This window comes from Protopterus annectens, chromosome 4.part0 (assembly GCF_019279795.1).
Source record: "Protopterus annectens isolate FY-2018-M chromosome 4.part0, PAN1.0, whole genome shotgun sequence".
NCBI classification, from domain to species: domain Eukaryota; kingdom Metazoa; phylum Chordata; order Ceratodontiformes; family Protopteridae; genus Protopterus; species Protopterus annectens.
The window spans coordinates 1,081,894,843-1,081,914,302 of NC_056733.1; the positions used below are offsets into that span (position 1 = coordinate 1,081,894,843).

Here is a 19,460-nt window from a genome sequence, read left to right on the forward strand (position 1 = left end):
GGTAGTAATTATGAATGGATATAGTGCAAAGCAGAAGGGGTGGGGAGAAAGATAATTGGGAATGGGGCAAAAAATAAATGGAAATAGTAAGTAGGCAACAAGAAACAGAAGTGTATCTATAGAAGTAGCAAGGTCATATGGGGAGGGTTTTTAGAAAAGAATCACAAGTGAAATATATATATAGAAAGTGTAACATTAGAGTAGGGGGGAGATTTGGGGAAGGGGAGCGAAGCAGGCTTCCCACCCTCGGGTTAAGTTATAACCGAGAATAATCATTTTATAGCCAGTACAAAGCAATTAACAAAGAGATGACAAAGTAAAACAGGTTTTCTGTCATTTCCTGAGGCTAAATAACTGGCATATGCTGTATGGCAAACTTAGTAAGAAGTCCTTAGAGTGCACGGACTGTTACACAGACACTTTTAAATCACACGCAGGCATGTACTTAAATAAGTTAAAACATAGCAAGGTTCTTCATGATAAATGTGCTTACATTATACAATGACAAATTTCTCGGTAAACTTGCACGAGTAAGTCCTTGTGGCAGAGCTCCTGTAGTATCGAGGTCAGATGTAGTGACCTCCAGGCTATTACACAATGACAAATTTCTCAGTAAATTTGTAGGGCCTTGTGGCAGAGGTCCTACAGTATCGTGGTCAGATGTAGTGACCACAGGCTATTATACAATGACAAGTTTCTCACTAGACTTGGAAGAGTAGGGCCTTGTGGCAGAGCTGCTGTGATGTCAAAGTCTGATGTAGTGCCCACAGGCTCTGCTACATGAAGGAATAATAATCTGTATGGTTATTGTTATTCTCCTTAAGGATCTGCATCACAAATCCCAGTCTCTCCTGGTTTCTTGATCTTTCTTTCATCAACATCCCTTTCCACTTTGTGTTATAGCTTTCTGCTTGTGCTATTTGTAGGAGCCATAACTGTGCAGCTCTGAAGCACCCCTTCAAATCCGATAATTCCAAGCCACCTTGTTCTGTTAGAAGGATCAACTTATCCTGCTTGACTCTTGCCCCCTTCCCCTCTCAGATAAAGTCCTTCATCTCTTTAATTGCTGTCCACAACTTCTGTTGTTAAGTGTACCTAACCTGTGTATAAAACTAAAGTGACTAAAAATATTTTCACTTCTTGTATCTTACTGTCCATGTCCATAAAAGAGAGATTCCAGTTTCCCAGTTTTTGTATTATCTTTTGTTTAGTCTCTTCCCACATATCCTTAGCTGCCATAACAGAATCATTTTTAATTTGTACTGCTAAGTGCTTCGATTGATCATGTCCGTATAAATATGGGTATTGCTGAACCAATCCATATATGGGTGCATAGTTTGCAGCTATTGCCTTTGTTTTATCTTCATTAATTTTGCATCCTGAAACCACTTGAAACTGTCTCAGAATGTTCCACAACACAAAATGTCCCTTTCTGGTTTCATCAGGTATAAAATAATATCATCTGCAAATAAAGCCAACTTGTCTTGATTACCCACAAATTATTTTCTTGATTTTTCTGAGCACCACACCAATTATTTTCTTGATTTTCTGAGTCCCTTATTTTCTTTGCCAATGGTTCTAAACATAATGCAAATACCCCTACCTGGTTCCTCTGCTTAAACAGAACTTGTCAGATAGGTACCTGCCCCCACTTTAATTTTTGCCTCCGATCCCTCATATACCCTCCTAATCAACCTTATAATTTTATCAGGGAATGCAAATGCTCCCATTGCCGTACTCATAAATTCCTAGCTTACTCTGCTGAATGCTTTCCTGCATCAAGACCCACCAACAACAGTGGTATTTTCTTACATCCTCCTTCCCTCTGGATTGTCAGTGTTCTATTAATGTTGTGAAAATGTTTGCCTCCCCTTCACAAAACTACATTGATCCATTTCTGTCCATTTTGGCAACACCTTTGTCATTCTTTTAGCCATTACAAACATAAGCACTTTATAACTGTGGTTTAGTATTGAAATGGGCCTGTATGAAGCTGGAACTGCTAGGCCTGTACCATCTTTAAGTATAACAGCCACCACTGCTTTCTTCCAGGATGTTGGTGCTTCTCCTCCTTTTAAAATACTGTTAAACAAAACCTTCCTGATCTTTATCGCTTTCTTCCCTCCTAGCTTCCAAACGTCCACAGGAAAACCTTTACTCTCTGAGAATTTTCTGCAGATCGTTTATATATCTCCATTTTTATTTCATTTCCTCCTGTCCTAACTTGTTAGTATTTGAGCCTCATGAATCTATAACCTTGGCATATTTAATTCTTCCAGAAATATTTCCATTTTACTTTTTCTTGATTTCCACATTTTCTGTGTCATAAAGATTTTCATAAAATTTCCAAAATATTTCTAATATCTCTACAGGATCTCTGGTTATTTTCCTTGTTATAGGCTTCCTAAACTTGGCAACAACCCTTTCTACTTTTGCCTGAGCCATTGTGCTAAAAGCTTTTGTGCTCTTTAGTTTCTTTCAGAAACCGTTGCTTACAGGCAATCTTTCTAAACTCATGCATATTATCAAGGCAGTCCTTTACTTTCTGTTTAGCAATAAGCAGTTGCTCCTCATCTTGTTCTGTGAGAATCCCCCTATTCTGCAGTACTGCAACTTGTCAGTCCCTCTAAATAATTCTTGTTACTTCTTAATTAGATCTCTCTTTGTTTTCCCTATTTTTAAACTTCACTTTAATTTTATCCCATTCCTTTGCTATATTTTCTGAAGAAATTGCTCTCTTCCCTAATAACTGAATAATTTCCACTGCCCATTCCTTAATTTCCTCTCTTAACAGATAGGTGGGGAAATGCCAGTGTCTCGTTTATATTTCATTACCCTGCATTTTCATTTTGCTGTTATTGGCGTGTGATCTGAAATACTTAGTGGATGAGTATCAAAACTTTAAATTAAATGCACATCTTTATGTGAAATATAATTTCTGTCTAGCGTTGCCCATGTACTTTGGTGAATAATATGCAAATTCTCTTGCATATTCCATACCAAATATTTGCATAAATTTCTTAAAAAATCCACCCTGTTTTGTTATATTTTCCATTGTGGGCCCCCCGGATACATCTTCATTGCTGCAAATAAAATTCCAGTCCCACCTGTAAGTAATATTCCTTTGCTGAAAAGTTATTTCTCCCAAAATTTTCTTAAGCTGTATTATAGCAGTTTTTGGTAGAATATAAACACATACCAGTGTAATCCTTCTCCCTTGCCAGTAGCCCCTTAGTACTAAAAATCTGCCATTATCTTTTTTTTTACCTCTTCTGTCAGGATTGGACCTCCCCTCGCAATTAATTTAAGTATTCCCCTTTCCTTTTTTCCCAGATATTCTGCGTCATAACGGTCCTGAAATCCTTTATCAAATTCACATGCTCAGTTCTTTCCAAATGTGTCTCCTGTAGCATAGCTATTTGAATGCTGCCTTTTTAAATGTAGTTCACTACTGTTTTCTTTTTTGTATATATGATATGGAAAATGTTGTCTTTATGGTAAGAAGTGATTATTCCCACCTGTTTTGTACAACAGCTTTTTTTAAATGCCCTGTTTCAGCTTTTGTGTTACATGCATACATTGTTTGGCAGGGTGATCTTGTATACAGTTATTTCTTGTCATATCCATTTGAACTTGTATCACATCTTACAAGACTTTTTGTTTTAATGAAAACCCTCAAACAAAAAGCAAACACACCCCCAGAACCTATTAACATTATACAAACACACAAAATGATGTACATATTCACATAGTAAAAGTTAACCCTCCTGATAACAATTTTCCCAGACAGCCACACTCATAGGACCTCAGTTGTCTGTATACACCTCTGATCTACGCATGCCAGAATAAATAGCAGTGTAGTATGCAAACACAAAGATGGTTTGTAAGACCTTCAAAAGAAGACCGTAAACTGCAGGAAGGGGATCACTCTGTAGTCAGAAAGCTCAGAGGTAAATGGAATTTCAGTAACTGTTATTAAAACAAATTTTCATATAATTTGATGAAATACTGTTATGTGCAAACTACCACATAGGAGAAAAGATATTAGAAGAAACAAATAGTTAATAAAAGAGTCTAGTATTTAAAAGATGAGAAATAAACCTTTGTAGTGCGCATATACAGTGGATATAAAAAGTGTACATACCCCTGTTAAAATGCCAGGTTTTTGTGATATAAAAAAAATGAGACCAGAATAAATAAATAATGTGACCTATAACCTATACAGTTCAATTGAAAAACAAACAAATCTGTTAGGAGAAAAAATATAAAATTAAAAAAAAATTTACAGTAAGCTGGTTGCATAAGTGTGTACACCCTTAAACTAATACTTTGTTCAAGCACCTTTTGATTTAATTACAGCATTCAGTGCTCTTGGGTACACACCTGCAATCAATTAGACTCTGATTAACCCCAAATAAAGTTCAGCTGTCCTAGTAGGATTTTCCTGACATTTACTCAGTTGCCTACTACAGCAAAAGCCATGGTTCGCAGAGAACTTACAAAGCATGAAAAGGATTTCATTATTGAAAGGTATTGGTCAGGAGAAGGGTACAACAAAAATTTCCACAGCATTGGATATATTATGGAACACAGTGAAGACAGACATCAAAAAGTGGAGAAAATATGAGAGCAGCGACTTTGTAAAAACTGGTTGTCCCTCCAAAATTGATGAAAAGACGAGATGAAAACTGATCTGAGAGGCTGCTAAGAGACCTACAGCAACACTGAAGTAGCTGCAGGAATTTCTGGCAAGTACTGATTGTGTACTACATGCAACAACAATCTCCAATATTTTATTTTATTTTATTTATTTATTTATTTATTTATTTATTTATTTATATTTGTTAACCGGGATTGTCTGACTGGACGTAGGTCCATTTTCAGTGGAGGCCCGGGGAGAAAAGCTCCACAGTTAAAATAAACAAGACAGTAGTTACATTGGATTACACAGCGATTAACAATTTACATAGCAACTACTTACAACATATTTACAAATGAAGAACATAGTACATCAGTAGACAACTAGAATCTTTATCTGTGAAGTACATAACAGACATTAACAAATGTTACAATAAGAAGTTCCTGTTGTGTAATAAGTACTAGACTTATGAGCATCTGAGCTTGCTATAATCAAGGTAGCTAGTGGAGTGGAAAGAAAGGTAGTGGTTGGATGGGGTGGGTGATATTAGAGTGGGAGTTGCAAGGGCATAGCCAGCATGTTTTTAGGTGCGCTTTTAGTAAAGTTTTGAAGTGGGTGCATGATGGCATGGAGGTAATTGTGGGTGGGAGGGAGTTCCATCATTTGGCTATGGCACAAGATAATAGTGCTTCACCAGCAGAGTTATTGGCTTTAGTGATCTGCAAGTGATTTTTGTTGCTGGATCTTAGTGGTCTGGTGGTGTGATAGGGTTGGAGTAGATTCTGAAGGGATGGGACATTTAGTGGATGGTTTACTAGTTTGTGGGCGAGTGAGAGTTGATACCATTGAAGGAGGTGAGGGAGTTCAAGCCAGCCCAGTTCAGCAAGTGAGAGACAGTGGTGACTATGGTAGGATGCCCCTGTGGTGAATTTGGCGATTTTGTTGTAGCAGGTTTCTAGCTTGTTTAGATCGCATTGCCTTAGTTTGGTATATATTGGAGAGGCATAAAGTAAGGTAGAGATAAGGTGGGAATTTGCTATTGAAATCTTTGCTGCTTTGGTGAGAAGTTGCTTATTTCTGTATAACGCTCTTAAGTTTTTTGTGTTTTTTTTTTATGGTCATGGATATGTGAATGTCAAGTTTTAGTTTGTCTGTTTCCACTCCTAGCAATATTCTCCATATATCTGGACTATGGGATAGGGTTGCAATATGGAAGCTTTTTCTTACACACAAAAGCATCCAGGCCCGGCTGAAATTTGCAAAACAGTACATCAGGTTCCCAAAAGCATGTGAGAAAATGTGTTATGGTCTGATGAGACCAAGTTTGAACTTTGTGGCCACAATTCCAAAAGGTACGTTTGGCGCAAAAACAACACTTTGCATCACCAAAAGAACACTCCAACGGTGAAACATGGTGGTGGCAGTATCATGCTTTGGAGTTGCTTTTCTTCAGCTGGAACTGGGGCTTTAGTCAAGGTGAAGGGAATTGAGCAGTTCCAAATACCAATCACTTTTAGCCCAAAACCGCAGGCGTCTGCTAGAAAGCTGAATGTAAAGAGGAGTTTCACCTTTCAACATGACAATGACCCCAAGCATACATCCAAATAAACAAAAGAATGGTTTCACCAGAAGAAAATTAAAGTTTTGGAATGGCCCATCCAGAGCCTAGACCTAAATCCAATAGAAAATTTGTGAGGTGACCTGAAGAGGGCTGTGCACAAGAGATGCCCTCACAATCTGACAGATTTGTAGTGCTTTTGTAAGAAAGAGTGGGCAAATATTGGCAAGTCAATATGTGCCATGCTGATAGACTCCTACCCAAGAAGACTAAATGTTGTAATTAAAATCAAAAGCAACAAAGTAGTTTAAGGGTGGGCACACTTATGCAACCAGCTTATTGTACATTTTTTAATTTTTATATTTTCCCCTAACAGATTTGTTTTTCAATTGAAAAGGTTTTGAAATGATTTATTGTGGTCTCATTTTTATATCACAAAAACCTAGCATTTTAACAGGGGTGTGTACACTTTTTATACCCGCTGTATGTGCAATGCACAAGGTACTGGCTACTGTATATTCAGAATTATAAATGTGAGAGTACCAAAGTTATTAATGGCATTGTTTAATTCTGTACTACATATTGTGCTTGATAATGAGGGTTCGGTTTAGCATCCATGTAAAAGAAAAGATAAAAAAAAAATAAAAAAAATTAAACAGGAACTCGGTGAGAATATTCCATGCCTACAGAATGTGGAGGGAGATTTGATTGTGGTAAACAAAGTATACAGAGATGGACACCTCTTCAGAGGGCTGGAACTAATAGGAGTTACAGTGAATGCATATCCCTGAGACTGTTGCTCGTGAATGTAAACACATGTTTAACTGTGGAGTATTTAATGGATGGAAGTTGGATATAGAAATACGAAACACTAATTGCCAGTTCATTCAAAAAACGTTATTAGACAGAAAATAGAAAACAAGAAGTGCACAGTGTACTTCAAGTGGGCTTTTCACATGCCTTTCATATGAATTTGTAAGTTACGTCTGACTGAATATGTAGCCATTCTCTGAGGATAATACTTAAGATTGTGAATGTTTCTGTCAGTCAGGATATTCACCAGGTACTTGTCACTGGTATTTGCTCACTTCAAGTCCAGGGGAATTCATATTCATCCCTATCTTGGGCATCTGCCTGATCCAACCTTCCACCATGCAGCCCAGCACCTCTTGAACCTTTTCCAGTCCTTGAGAATTTCTTTGAACATTGAAGTCCAGCCTTACTAATGAAGGAAAATAGTCATTCCTAAGAGCATTTCTGGACTCCCACTCCCAAACTGTTGACTTGATAGACTACAGGATTAGCACTGTGCTTTAAGTTTATGGGGAGGTTGTGAGGAATTCGACCTTATTAGCTCTAGAAATTCTGAAATTCATGTCAGCATCCCCCCTTGGTTCCAAAATTCTGGATTGCATGTAGGAAAACAAGTAATTTTTATCTCTTTTTGGCTAAACTAAGGAAGTCAAGTAGGCTTCCTAATGTGGATATGTTTCTTCTTCAGAACACACGAAGGCAAAGAGAAGGGAGCTCAATATAGAAAGCCTCCAGTGGCAAGGGACATGGGGTGTATTGTCTCCTCCCACTTCCAGAGAAGCACCTATGAGAAATCTGGCTAGTGCTGTTCTGTGAAGTTTTATTGCAGACTACCCTTATGTCATTGGTGTTGCTGAAGAGACTGCTACTTGAAGATATCCTGTTATGGTGAGTATGTCTTACAGTGATACTTTACTTGCACAAATAGTACTGTTTTTCAGTAGTTCTTCTAAACTTAATGGAGACCCCTTAAAGATTTAGACTTGAATGGCCAAGGCCAATATTACACTTGTGACAATCTGTTCATTTGTTTCCTTACAGATCATTGAAAAACGAAAAAGGCTTGAAACAGATGGGTAAGTATAATACTGGCATGTTAACCTTCACCCTTCTGGTGTATGCCATAACCAACCAACACTTTTCAAAGTGACATACAATCCTCCGAATGTATCTAGTAAGGTATAGTGAAGTGAAACCGCCAAAAGGACCACTCCAAAAGGCTTCCAAAGACTTGTATTTAATAAAAAAATAAATAAAAAAACAGAAGAACAAAGAATACAACAGACTGAGCGCTTTTGTTCCTTATCCAGAAGTTCATTAGGATCTTTCATCTTGAATGTCACATGCAGTTTATATACAAATTAAACGGCCAACCATATAAAAACTACTAATACAATTTTAAAACCAGTACTGGGTTCAAACCCTATTACATTTTCTCACTTCTTACTTTGAATGTAAAAATAAATAAATAAATAAAAATAAGTAATTTAAAATCTTTGTTGTTGCTGATTTGCGAAATATTTAATTCAACATTTTCATACCATAACACAAACGTTTTTCAAGTAAATGTATATAAACCATAACTACAAACAAATTATCCTATAGTTTCATGGATCACAGTTTTAAGGCAGACTATATGGAAATCATGTCAGTTGCCAAGCAAGTTCCTTAAACTCCATCCGTAATTTCCAGTCACCTCCTCATGGGTCACGGGGAACTTTTTCAGTTATTCCCAATCTAAATGAGCGTAATCCTTACAACTTAGGGAATGTTTATATAAAGCGTTATTCATATTCTTTGTTTTCATATCATAAATATGTTCATAAATCCTTTTTGTTAAGGCATATTCCTTTTTCCCAATGTAGAAACAGGTGCATCCCTTACAAATTGCTATATACACTACACCTATTGTTTTACAATTGCCTTTGACTAACCTGATTTTGCAAGTCGAGCTATTTTCAATAAAAAATGTATCTGCAACTAAAATATAAGAACATTGTTTACATGCACCACAAGTAGTCATTCCTAAACTCATCCTGGTTTGATTCCCTGAGTTATGAATCCATTCCAAACATTGTTTCATATTGGGAGAAGTTTAAACAGTGGTCTATCCTCGAAAATGTCAAACTGGGGCATATTGCTAATAATATACCAAATTTTGTCAGTGTATCTAAATTTTTTTTGCTGCTTCATTATATTCAATATATTCATCTGGACAAATGTGAGGGAAATGGCGGAGGAGTTTAATTTTTTAAATAATTCCACCTCCTTTTTTAAGTTTAGAATTTCATGGAATTTTAATAGTAGAAATATGAACTTCTTGGATACTTTGATTAGTACAGGACAGAGGATTTACATCCATGGTCTACAGAAAGCCTACATTAATAAGAGCCCTATCGTGGGCATTGTTGCTGCCACCTGGACTGGGTTACTGACTTCATGCTGTGGGGACTACTGAGGCGGCCGGTACAGGGACAGTATCCCCAGTCTGGGCACCCACAACGGCTCCAATGGTAGATATTATTGAAAGTAATGAAGCTGCATATAAAATTAGGGATATATTGACAAAAACTGGTATAGTATTAACACATGCCCCAGTTTGAATGTTGTTTTGGGGGATAGACCACAATTTGTTTACAAAATTGCTCCCAGTATAAAACAATGTTTGGAAAAGATTCGTAACTCAGGGAATCAAACCAGGATGAGTTTAGGAATGACTACTTGCAGTGCAATTAAACATTGATTTCATATTTTAGTTGCAGATGAATTTATTATTGAAAATGGGTTGAATAGTAAAATCAGATTTTACAATAGGTGTAGTTTATGTAGCAGTCTGTGAGGGATACACCTGTTTCTACATTGGGAAAATGGAACTTGCCTTATCAAAAATAATTAATGAACATATTTATGATATGAAAACAATATGAATAATTCTCCGTATAAGCATTCCCTAAGTTGTAAGGAAATCTGTTTGTTTAGATTTAGCATAGTTGAAAAAGTTCCCCATGACCCAAGAAGAGGTGACTGAGAATTACGCCTGGAGTTTAAGGAACTTGTATGGCAATTAAAATTGAATGCCATGAACTACCCAGGGCTAAACAATATGATTTCCATATATTCTGCTTTAAAACTGCAATTTGTTTGTAGTTGTGGTTTATATATATATATATATATATATATATATATATATATATATATATACACAATTACTCAAAATTAAGTATTTCACAAATAATTTAATTATCAACAGCAAATATTTTAAATGTATTTTTATTTATTTTTTTATATTCAAACTAAGAAATGAGACTATTTAATATGTTTAAAAAAACGGTTATGGTTTTAAAATTGTATTAGTAGTTTTTATATGGTTATCCCTTTAATTTGTATATAAAGGCATGTGACACTCGAGATTAAAGATTTTGATGAAGTTCTGGATAAGGAACAAAAGCGCTCAGTCTATTGTGCTCTTTTTATTTTTTTTGTTATTAAATACAAGTCTTTAGAAATTTTCAGCTTTCACTTCTCTATACCTCACTAGATACATTCTCAGGCATTTCAGGTGTTGTGATGATGTAGGTATAATGTTGGTATGGACTGCTTGATCTATGCATGGGTTTAGTCTTTTTTTTTTTTTTTTGTCAACTAAGTATGTGCTGGGGTGGGAGGTTGGACATGCCAAAGGATGTCCTTCCATATCACTGTTGCATTTTTCATTACATAAGGGATCTCTTGCCAAGGATAACCCAGCATCCAGCCAGCATACCAGAACCTTTAGATCTTAAAGGCACTGTATGTCACATGTATGCTCCCCACCACAGCATAGGGCATAAAAAGGGGGGGGGGCAGAAAACAAAACTATTTACTACTGTTGCTAAAGATCCCCAACATGAATGGCAGGCTTTTACTCAAGGTCTCTTCAATTGTTTAATGGTCTTGAAGCCTTCTCAAGGGGGTGTCAGTCCCTGATTTTTCACTCCTGTTACAAGACCCAGGGAATTGAATCCCTCAGATGAGAACTTGGATTCTGGGGAGGAATCCCTTTCTTACTCCTCTTAAATCCCTTCCCCTCTCGATTATGGGTCAGAAAAAGAGGATTCTTTGAGCTAAGACTCCCCTTTAGAAGAATTAGTCTTTGGGGATACTATTATTCTTATGATGGAATGCTTTAAATGGGATTTCTCCCAGGTCTGGTTTTACAGATGGAATCTCCTAAGTTGTTTGCTGTTCCTCCTGTTCTGGCAGCCCTTTTGGACACCTTTTCTGCTGCCTCTGTAGCTTCTGATTCTCAGCCTCCAGCTCCTAAGAAACTTGACAGGTTCCACAAGGTGCCTGAGGGTAGCGCATTTCTGTATGGTGCCTTCTGCTCTTCCTTCACTTGTTTCAGTTTCCTCTGATAAACCTTCTAAGCTGTTGCCATCTACTAAGCTCCTTCCTTCACATAAGGACAGTCGAGCTATGGAAAGATTTGGTAAAAAAAAGTATATACTGTTGCCACCCTGTCTTTTAGAGCCATTAATTACCAAACCCACATGACCAGGTATGTTTTGGCTTTTATTTCTCATTTGGCTAAGGTGGTGTCTGAACTTTCTGATTCTGATGGGAAGGCTTCATCTCTTTCCTTCCTTGGGTCCACTTCTCAGGTCTTACGTCACTCGATAAAATGCAGCTGTGATATAGCTGATGCTTCTTCTAGGGCTGCTGCTTTTGGTTCTGTGATGAGATGTTATTGTTGGCTACACCTTCAGGCTTTACCTGATTATATTAAAGCCAAACATTTGGATAACACAAATCTTTTTCAGACAGTTGCTGCTGACCTGTTTAAGTTTCCATGGGATAAGGGTAAGGCTTTGTAGGAACTCAAACATGTATATGTCTCCTCTAATTTCCAAAGGAATTATCCTTCCAAGTCCACCTTTGTCTGTCAGTAGACTCGCCCACCTCCTAAAGGTAAGAAGGGATCATGGCGCATTCCTCTCTTCTAAATCCAACCAGACTCCTTTGACTCACATGTCTTCCTTTCAGGACAAGCCTGTCTCCATTTGACATTTGGCCTTCTCTTCCCTTTGGTCAGGTCCGCTTGTCGGTCTGCCTTTCTGTGTCTCTAACATCTGGCATCAGATCACCTCAAATTCTTGGAATGCTGTCTGTCATTCGTCAGGGGCATTTCTTGGTTTGAAAATCCCTCCCACACCCCTTTCCAGGCATTCCTCAAGCTCCTCAAGAATAACTTCCTCATTTCCCATAGGTTCCACAGTTGGTTTTGGATCAGGGCACCATTCAGCCTGTTCCACCCACCCACCCATGTCAGAAAGGGATTTTACTCCAGAATGGTTTTAGTTCTTCAGAATGAAGGTACATGGAGACCAATTCTGAATCTTTCTTTGCTCAACGGCTTTCTCAAGGTCTCTTCTTTCTGAATGCTGTCTTTTCAAATCTTGTTTCCTTGTCTTCTTACCGCATGCCTTTTTGGTTTTTCTAGACTTCAAGGATGCATACCTTCACAACCCCATTCAACCTGTGTTCAGGAAATGCTTACATTTCTCTGTTTCTTCCTTCCATTTTGAATTTTCTGCTTTGCCCTTTGAACATCCTTGGGGCAGTAAAAAGTCCATTGCTTTTTGTAGGCTTCGGGGATACAGATTTTTCATTATCTGGGTGACCTGGTCATTCAAACTCCTTCTCCCAGCAGTCTGTTGCAGACTCTCCACTTCACCACTTGCCTTTTACAAAGTCTGGGGTTCACCATAAATCTAAAAAAAACATTTGTGATGCCCTCCCAAGATCATATTTTTTTTTGGTTGCAGACTTCAGACTATTCCCATGCTAGCTTCTGTTTCTGCTCCCAAGGTTTTGTCTCTGGCAACCTTTTTCCATTCTCTGCTTCCTCTATCCTCTCTCAAAGCCAGGGAATTTCTCTGGCTTCTGGGATTTATGGCCTCCACTATTCCCATGCTTCCTGTCACCAGGCTCCATATAAGGACGTTTCAGTGATGCTTCAAATCAGTGTGGCTTCAACATTGCCACCCCCTGGATTTCCCTGTTCCTTTTCTTCCTTGTCTCAAACTTGAGCTCCAGTGGAGGATACAACAACTCTGTCTCAGTCCAGGGCTTCCCTTCCAAGCTGCAGTTCCTTCTCATTAATTGTTCAAGAATGCCTTAGACTTGGGGTGGGGGCCTTTTTGTTGCCCCCTAAAGGTCCAGAATGTCTGGCCACCTTATCAGAGGTCAGATCATATTAATATAAAAGACATGAGAGCTTTGCTGGCTGTGTAAGCCTTTCATTCCCTTTTCCATCCCGGCCCCCTCAAAGGCTTCACAGAGAATACCACTGTGATGTGGTACATCAGCAAGCAGGTGGGGGGAAGGGGGGGGGGTCGAGGTCCTATCTCCTTTACAGATTGGCTGTTCAGGCATGGGATCTGGCTATTAGGTATGAAGTGACAGTTTACATTCCCTCAGAGCACAATCTAGTGACAGGCTCTTTGATCAAATCCAGAACACAGGCTCATGAATGGATGCTTCACAGAGATGTGTTTGGACATAGTCCATGGAGTGGGGTATTCCTCAAGTAGATATTTTTGCCTCCTCTGGAAAGGCAACTTCTCCCTATTCTGTTTACCATGTTCTCTGACTTGGAAAGTAAATGGCCCTGTCTTTTCCTTGGAAGGGAATGTTTCTGTTTGCCTTCTCCCCTTTATCCCTTGCCATGAGCACAAGATCAGATAGGACTCTGCCAAAATCATGCTAGTAGCTCCCTTTTGGCCCAGACAGCATTGGTTTCCCATTCTTTGTGACTTGCCAAGGGGTAATCACCACAAGTTACCTCACCAGATGGAGCTTCTCACAGAAGAGAGGGGATCTCTTATCCATCCTCATATGTCCACTCTTCAGGTAACATTGTGGATGATAAGGTTTTGATTTCTTTTAGGCACCTCTTTTCTGAAGATGTGTTCCGAGTTTGCAGGAGACCAGAAACTGATACCAAAGAATTATATCTGTCTAAGCGGAAAGGATTTTCTGCCTGGTACCTTTCTCACCATCAGGATCCACCCTCTGTGGAGGTTCCTCTGGTTCTCTTATTTGTGTGATCTGCTCCATGCTGGGTTGACATATTCTTCAGTTAAAGCTCACCTGTCAGCAATTTCTCTTGTTTGTTCTTGAATACTCCTTTGACCTTTCAGTTTGAGGTCAAGCAATTTCTTAATGGTGTCCTTCATATCAGGCCTCCCAAAAAGCTTATTCCAGCTTGCTGGGACCTTAGTTTTGTACTTGAAAATTTGATTATAGCTCCTTTTGAACCGGTTAGTTCAGCTTCCTTGCAGTATTGTACTTGGAAGACTTGTTCTTCTTTTGGCTGTTACTTCAGCCAAGAAAGTGTCTAAACTTCAGGATCTCAGGGCTATTCCTCCTTTTTTTTAATTTTTCACAGAAACCGGGTGTCTCTTTGAACTAACCCTTTGTTTATGCCCAAGGTCATTAATGGGTTGTCCCTTAATCAGTTTATTCACCTACCTTCCTTTTTTTCCTTCTCCACAGTCCGTCACTGACAAGGTTCTTTACACTTTGGATCTGCGTAGACCATTCAGGTATTATTTAGATAAAAGGAAAACAATTCACAAGTCTGATACCTTTTTGTTTCTTTTCATCCCAGTACTTTGGATTTGGCCATTTCTATGCAAACCATCTCATCATGGATTTCAAAGGCTGTTTCCTTTTGTTATTCATTACATGGAAAATGTCTTTCTTAGTCTGTAAAGGCACATTCTGCTAGGGCGGTTGCCTCATCCAGTGCCTTTTTCAAGAGTTTTGGCCACCAGTTCCATCCTTGAGGCTGTACTTTGTCCTCTGTTCATACTCTCACTAAACATTACAAATAGGATTTTATTTCTAGGGCCACGGTAGCTTTTGTCAAGGCTATTCTGCAGGGGTTTATAGAGGGCTGTTCTGTGCCTTCCTCTTCCTGGGCTCCTTCTTAGGTTTTGTACTCTCCCTTATGTAAAGAGTACTGCAACAGTGATATGGAAGGACATGGCACAGTTGTGTAAAATCTTACTATAACAGTAGATGTCCTTTTCTTCACTATTGCAGTATTTGGTTTTATATGCCCCCTCCCCCCGTAGCCTTTAACCCCATGTCATTGTTATCCTCCCGGCCGAGGGGTTCTTGCTCCCTTTTCCTTCTCTCCTCCTTCCTTCTGGATGTACATGCTCTACTTTGTACCTGAAAGGTACTCTTTCCTCCTGGGGCAATTCGGTTCTGAGTGTGTACATTCATACATCACCTTTCTGCCCTTTGCCGTGCACAGGGAGCATGTATGTGACATACGGCACTTATAAGATCTAAAGGCTCTGTTACACTGGCCGATGTTTAGCTATCCTTGGCAGGAGATCCCTTATGTAAAGAATACTGCAACAGTGAAGAGAAGTTCACCTACCATTAAGGTAAAATTTTACACAACTGTACGTTCTAAATAGCAGTGTATATATTTGCATGCATACATGTATAGATACTTATGTGTGCTTTTATTTATTTTAGCTGCTCTTTGGGAGCCTTTTCAGCCATGACCCAAGTGTAAAATCACACAAAATTTCAAAGTTAACACAATTTGCAATACAGATAAATTACAACATTCACACTCCTCAAAATGGAGAACATTGTCACTTGTGCTGTAACGGAGACCTGGTTTAATGCAGCAGAAAGCACCCCCTGCGCTACCAGGCTTTAACTCATTCCACACCTTCCAGCCCTGAAATATGGACCGAAGCTCCAAAGGCTGTGGTGTTTCCATATTCATAAAGGATCTGCACACCTCCAGACTAGTAGTCCAGCATAATGCATCTGAGATACTTCAGGTACAACTAACATTGAGTAAGACTGCGATCCAGGTCATAGCCTGCTATCGGTCCCCATACATGTCCCTAGACTCTCACTCCATGTTCCTAAGAACCCTGAAATCTGTCCTACCCAACACTCTCATACTAGGAGACTTCAAATACCCCTCTATCAACTGGGAAAACTACTCAAGCACCTACCCACTGGCCCAACACTTCCTGGAATTCATCAATTCCAATGCCCTGGACCAGCTCATTCTTACCCCCACTACAGGAAGCAACATCCTTGACCTTGTTATTACTAACATGGGCAACCGTTGCTCTACACCAATAGTCAGTTCCTCCCTAGTTAGATCTAACCAAAAACTAATCACCATGGAAATCCATATCTCACCCACATCCCCCCCTTGCAAAGTTATCCACCATGAAAACTTACTCCAAAGCTGACTTTGGACTCCTAAAAACAGAGGTGGCTAACTTCATGGCACTTATGCCAGTGGAAAATATATGGATGACTGCTGAATTATACAACAATGCACTGTACGAACACATACATAAATGCATGGAACTAGCCATACCCAACAGAACCAAGACACTCTCCTCTGAAAAAAGGAAGCCAGTCTGGTGGTCCCCTGCCATTAATAAACTCTACAACAGAAGGAAGAAACTGTTGCAGAAAAAGGTGATGTCCCAAGACTGGAAAAATTCCCTTATTAGCCTCAAAAAAAGTTGAGAGCCCTCATCAAAACCTGCTGTGAATCAGAATTGCAGCAGACACTAAAAACAACCGCAAAGCCTTCTTTAGTTATATCAAGAATCTTCATGGCAATACCCAGATTTACTCTTAATTACTGCACAATGGTACCTCCTATACTGAGCCAACAGATGCTGCCAACATACTGGCTGACAAATCAATGCCAACTTTACCCCTTTCTCCCCCCCCAAAGGACCAATCCCAATACTGGAAGAATGCCAGGCACCCTGCATTACTGCAACACAGGTTAAAGCTGCATTGTCTAAGGCCAAGAATACAGCTTCCATGGGACCCAGCAATATCCCTGGCTGTGTCCTACATGAATTACAAAGTGAACTGGCACCACATCTTTGTGCTGTGTTCACTCACAGCTTCACCTCAGGCTTTGTCCCTACCAAATGGTGCACTGCTACAGTCATCCCTCTCCATAAAGGAGGAGCGACTACAGACCCTGGAAATTATCGCCCCATTAGCATGACTCTGATATGTAAGGGTGTGGAGAGCATCATCATAGACCTAATCAATAAGAATATAGGGAATCTCCAAACTCCAGAGCCATGCAATTTGGTTTTGTGAAAGGTAGTGCACGCCTGCTCAACCTTGTTGACTTTTTTGAGTCAGTCACCAGAGTGGTGGATGAAGGTAAGACAGCTCATACAGCCTACCTCTATTTGGCCAAGGCATTTGATGCCATTCCTCACTCAAGAATTATTGATCAACTCACCAAACTAGGCATCAACCCCTATATGGTTAGGTGGGTTGAAAATTGACTCAGATGGAACACACAGTGCGAAAGTAGCAGACTCCAAGTCAGACTGCCGACCAGTCACGAGTGGAGTCCCACAAGGATCGGTCCTGGGTCCTCTCCTGTTTGGCATCTACATCTGGCTGACCAAATTTGCAGAGGACTGCAAGCTGGGAGCCATTATTAACTACCCAAGTGATGCAGACATCCTAAAGAAAGGCCTCACTGAGACCAATGACTGGTGTCAAAACCATGGCCTTAAGCTTAATGCCAAAAAATGCATAGTCATCCCCTTTGGGATAAACTCGGTTCTTATTAATTACCATATCGATGGGAGCCCACTGAACACTGAAGGCGTTATAAGAGATCTGTGGACACAGGTTGACCGCAACCTCTCCTTCGACCACCACATTGCCACTGTGGTCAGAAAGTCCTGTGTGGCACATCTCATTACCAAGGGTTTTGCATCCAGGAAGAAAGAGGTCATCATTTCTTTCTCTACTCTTCCCTCATTAGACCAGTCAAAAAGTATAGTGACCCATTTGGCATGTACCTCACTAGACACTTGCAACAGCTGGAGAGACCACAAAAGTACCTCACGAAGACGATCCTCGGCCTTAAACACATATCCTACATGGACAGACTCAAAAGAACTCCAGTTATTCTCTGTCTCATATCATCTACTAAGAGGTGATCTCTGCTTGAATTACAAAGCCATGTCTGACCCATCTCTGTTAGAAATGTAACATCTAAAGAAATCCCATTCCCTCTGCACCACACGCTTCAGAGACCCTCAACCTCATTACCACAATCAACAGAACATGCTGGAGGGGCAGGTTCATAACCCAGAAGACTGCCCATGCTCTGGAATAGAGTTCCCATAAATGTCAAGCAGAGCATCTCACTAGCCCTCTTCAACAGAAATCTTAATGAGTGGATGGGAAATAGAAAGTTCACCCTGGAGATCACTCCTGTGTTTCTACTTAATACAGGCACTGGGAACTGATGATGGGCGGCACAATACCAGGGCACTTCTGTGGGCTAGATTTGTAGGCTAGACTTGTAAAGGCTTCGGGGCCATTAGCCTGGTACACAACTTATGAAGCTATGAACAAGTATTTGCAGAAAGTTCTTAGTATGTGTAAATTGCAAAGTTTGTTATTTACAGTACTTCAGGTTATACTGTATCAACTGTGTATTAGAATACATTGTTTGACTTCCAGAGGTGGTACAGCATTTCTTTGTTTTACATGTCAGTACAAAACCATTCTAGGCAAACACCAACTAAAGTATTACAGGAAAACCAGGGTGTCATCTGTATTACCTAAATAGGAAAAGGTGAAAGAGGGATTGCAGGAAAACCAGGGTGTCATCTGTATTATCTAAGTAGGAAAAGGTGAAGGAGGGATTGCAAGAAAACGAGGGTGTCATCTGTATTATCTAAGTAGGAAAAGGTGAAGGAGGGATTGGAGGAAAACCAGGGTGTCATCTGTATTATCTAAGTAGGAAAAGGTGAAGGAGGGATTGGAGGAAAACCAGGGTGCCATCTGTATTACCTAAATAGGAAAAGGTGAAGGAGGGATTGCAAGAAAACCAGGGTGTCATCTGTATTATCTAAGTAGGAAAAGGTGAATGAAGGATTGCAGGAAAACCAGGGTGTCATCTGTATTATCCAAGTAGGAAAAGATGAAGGAGGGATTGCAGGAAAACCAGGGTGTCATCTGTATTATCCAAGTAGGAAAAGGTGAAGGAGGGATTGCAGGAAAACCAGGGTGTCATCTGTATTATCCTAGTAGAAAAAGGAGGAGGGATTGGAGGAAAACCAGGGTGTCATCTGTATTATCTAAGTAGGAAAAGGGGAAGGAGGGATTGCAGGAAAACGAGGGTGTCATCTGTATCATCTAAGTAGGAAAAGGTGAAGGAGGGATTGCAGGAAAACCAGGGTGTCATCTGTATTATCCAAGTAGGAAAAGGTGAAGGAGGGATTGCAGGAAAACCAGGGTGTCATCTATATTACCTAAATAGGAAAAGGTGAAGGAGGGATTGGAGGAAAACCAGGGTGTCATCTGTATTATCTAAGGAAAAGGTGAAGGAGGGATTGGAGGAAAACCAGGGTGTCA

The 19,460-nt window shown here is 39.6% G+C and overlaps 1 protein-coding gene across 1 annotated transcript in view; it reads left to right on the forward strand.

Moving 5' to 3' along the window:
• The window catches only part of IK (IK cytokine), a 776,265-nt gene that overhangs the window by 689,856 nt on the left and 66,949 nt on the right, over positions 1–19,460 (forward strand). Inside the window, exon 19 of the mRNA XM_044069023.1 lies at positions 8,052–8,086. Within this exon, the coding sequence (XP_043924958.1) occupies positions 8,052–8,086 (35 nt within the window). The remainder of the gene's footprint in view (positions 1–8,051; positions 8,087–19,460) is intronic.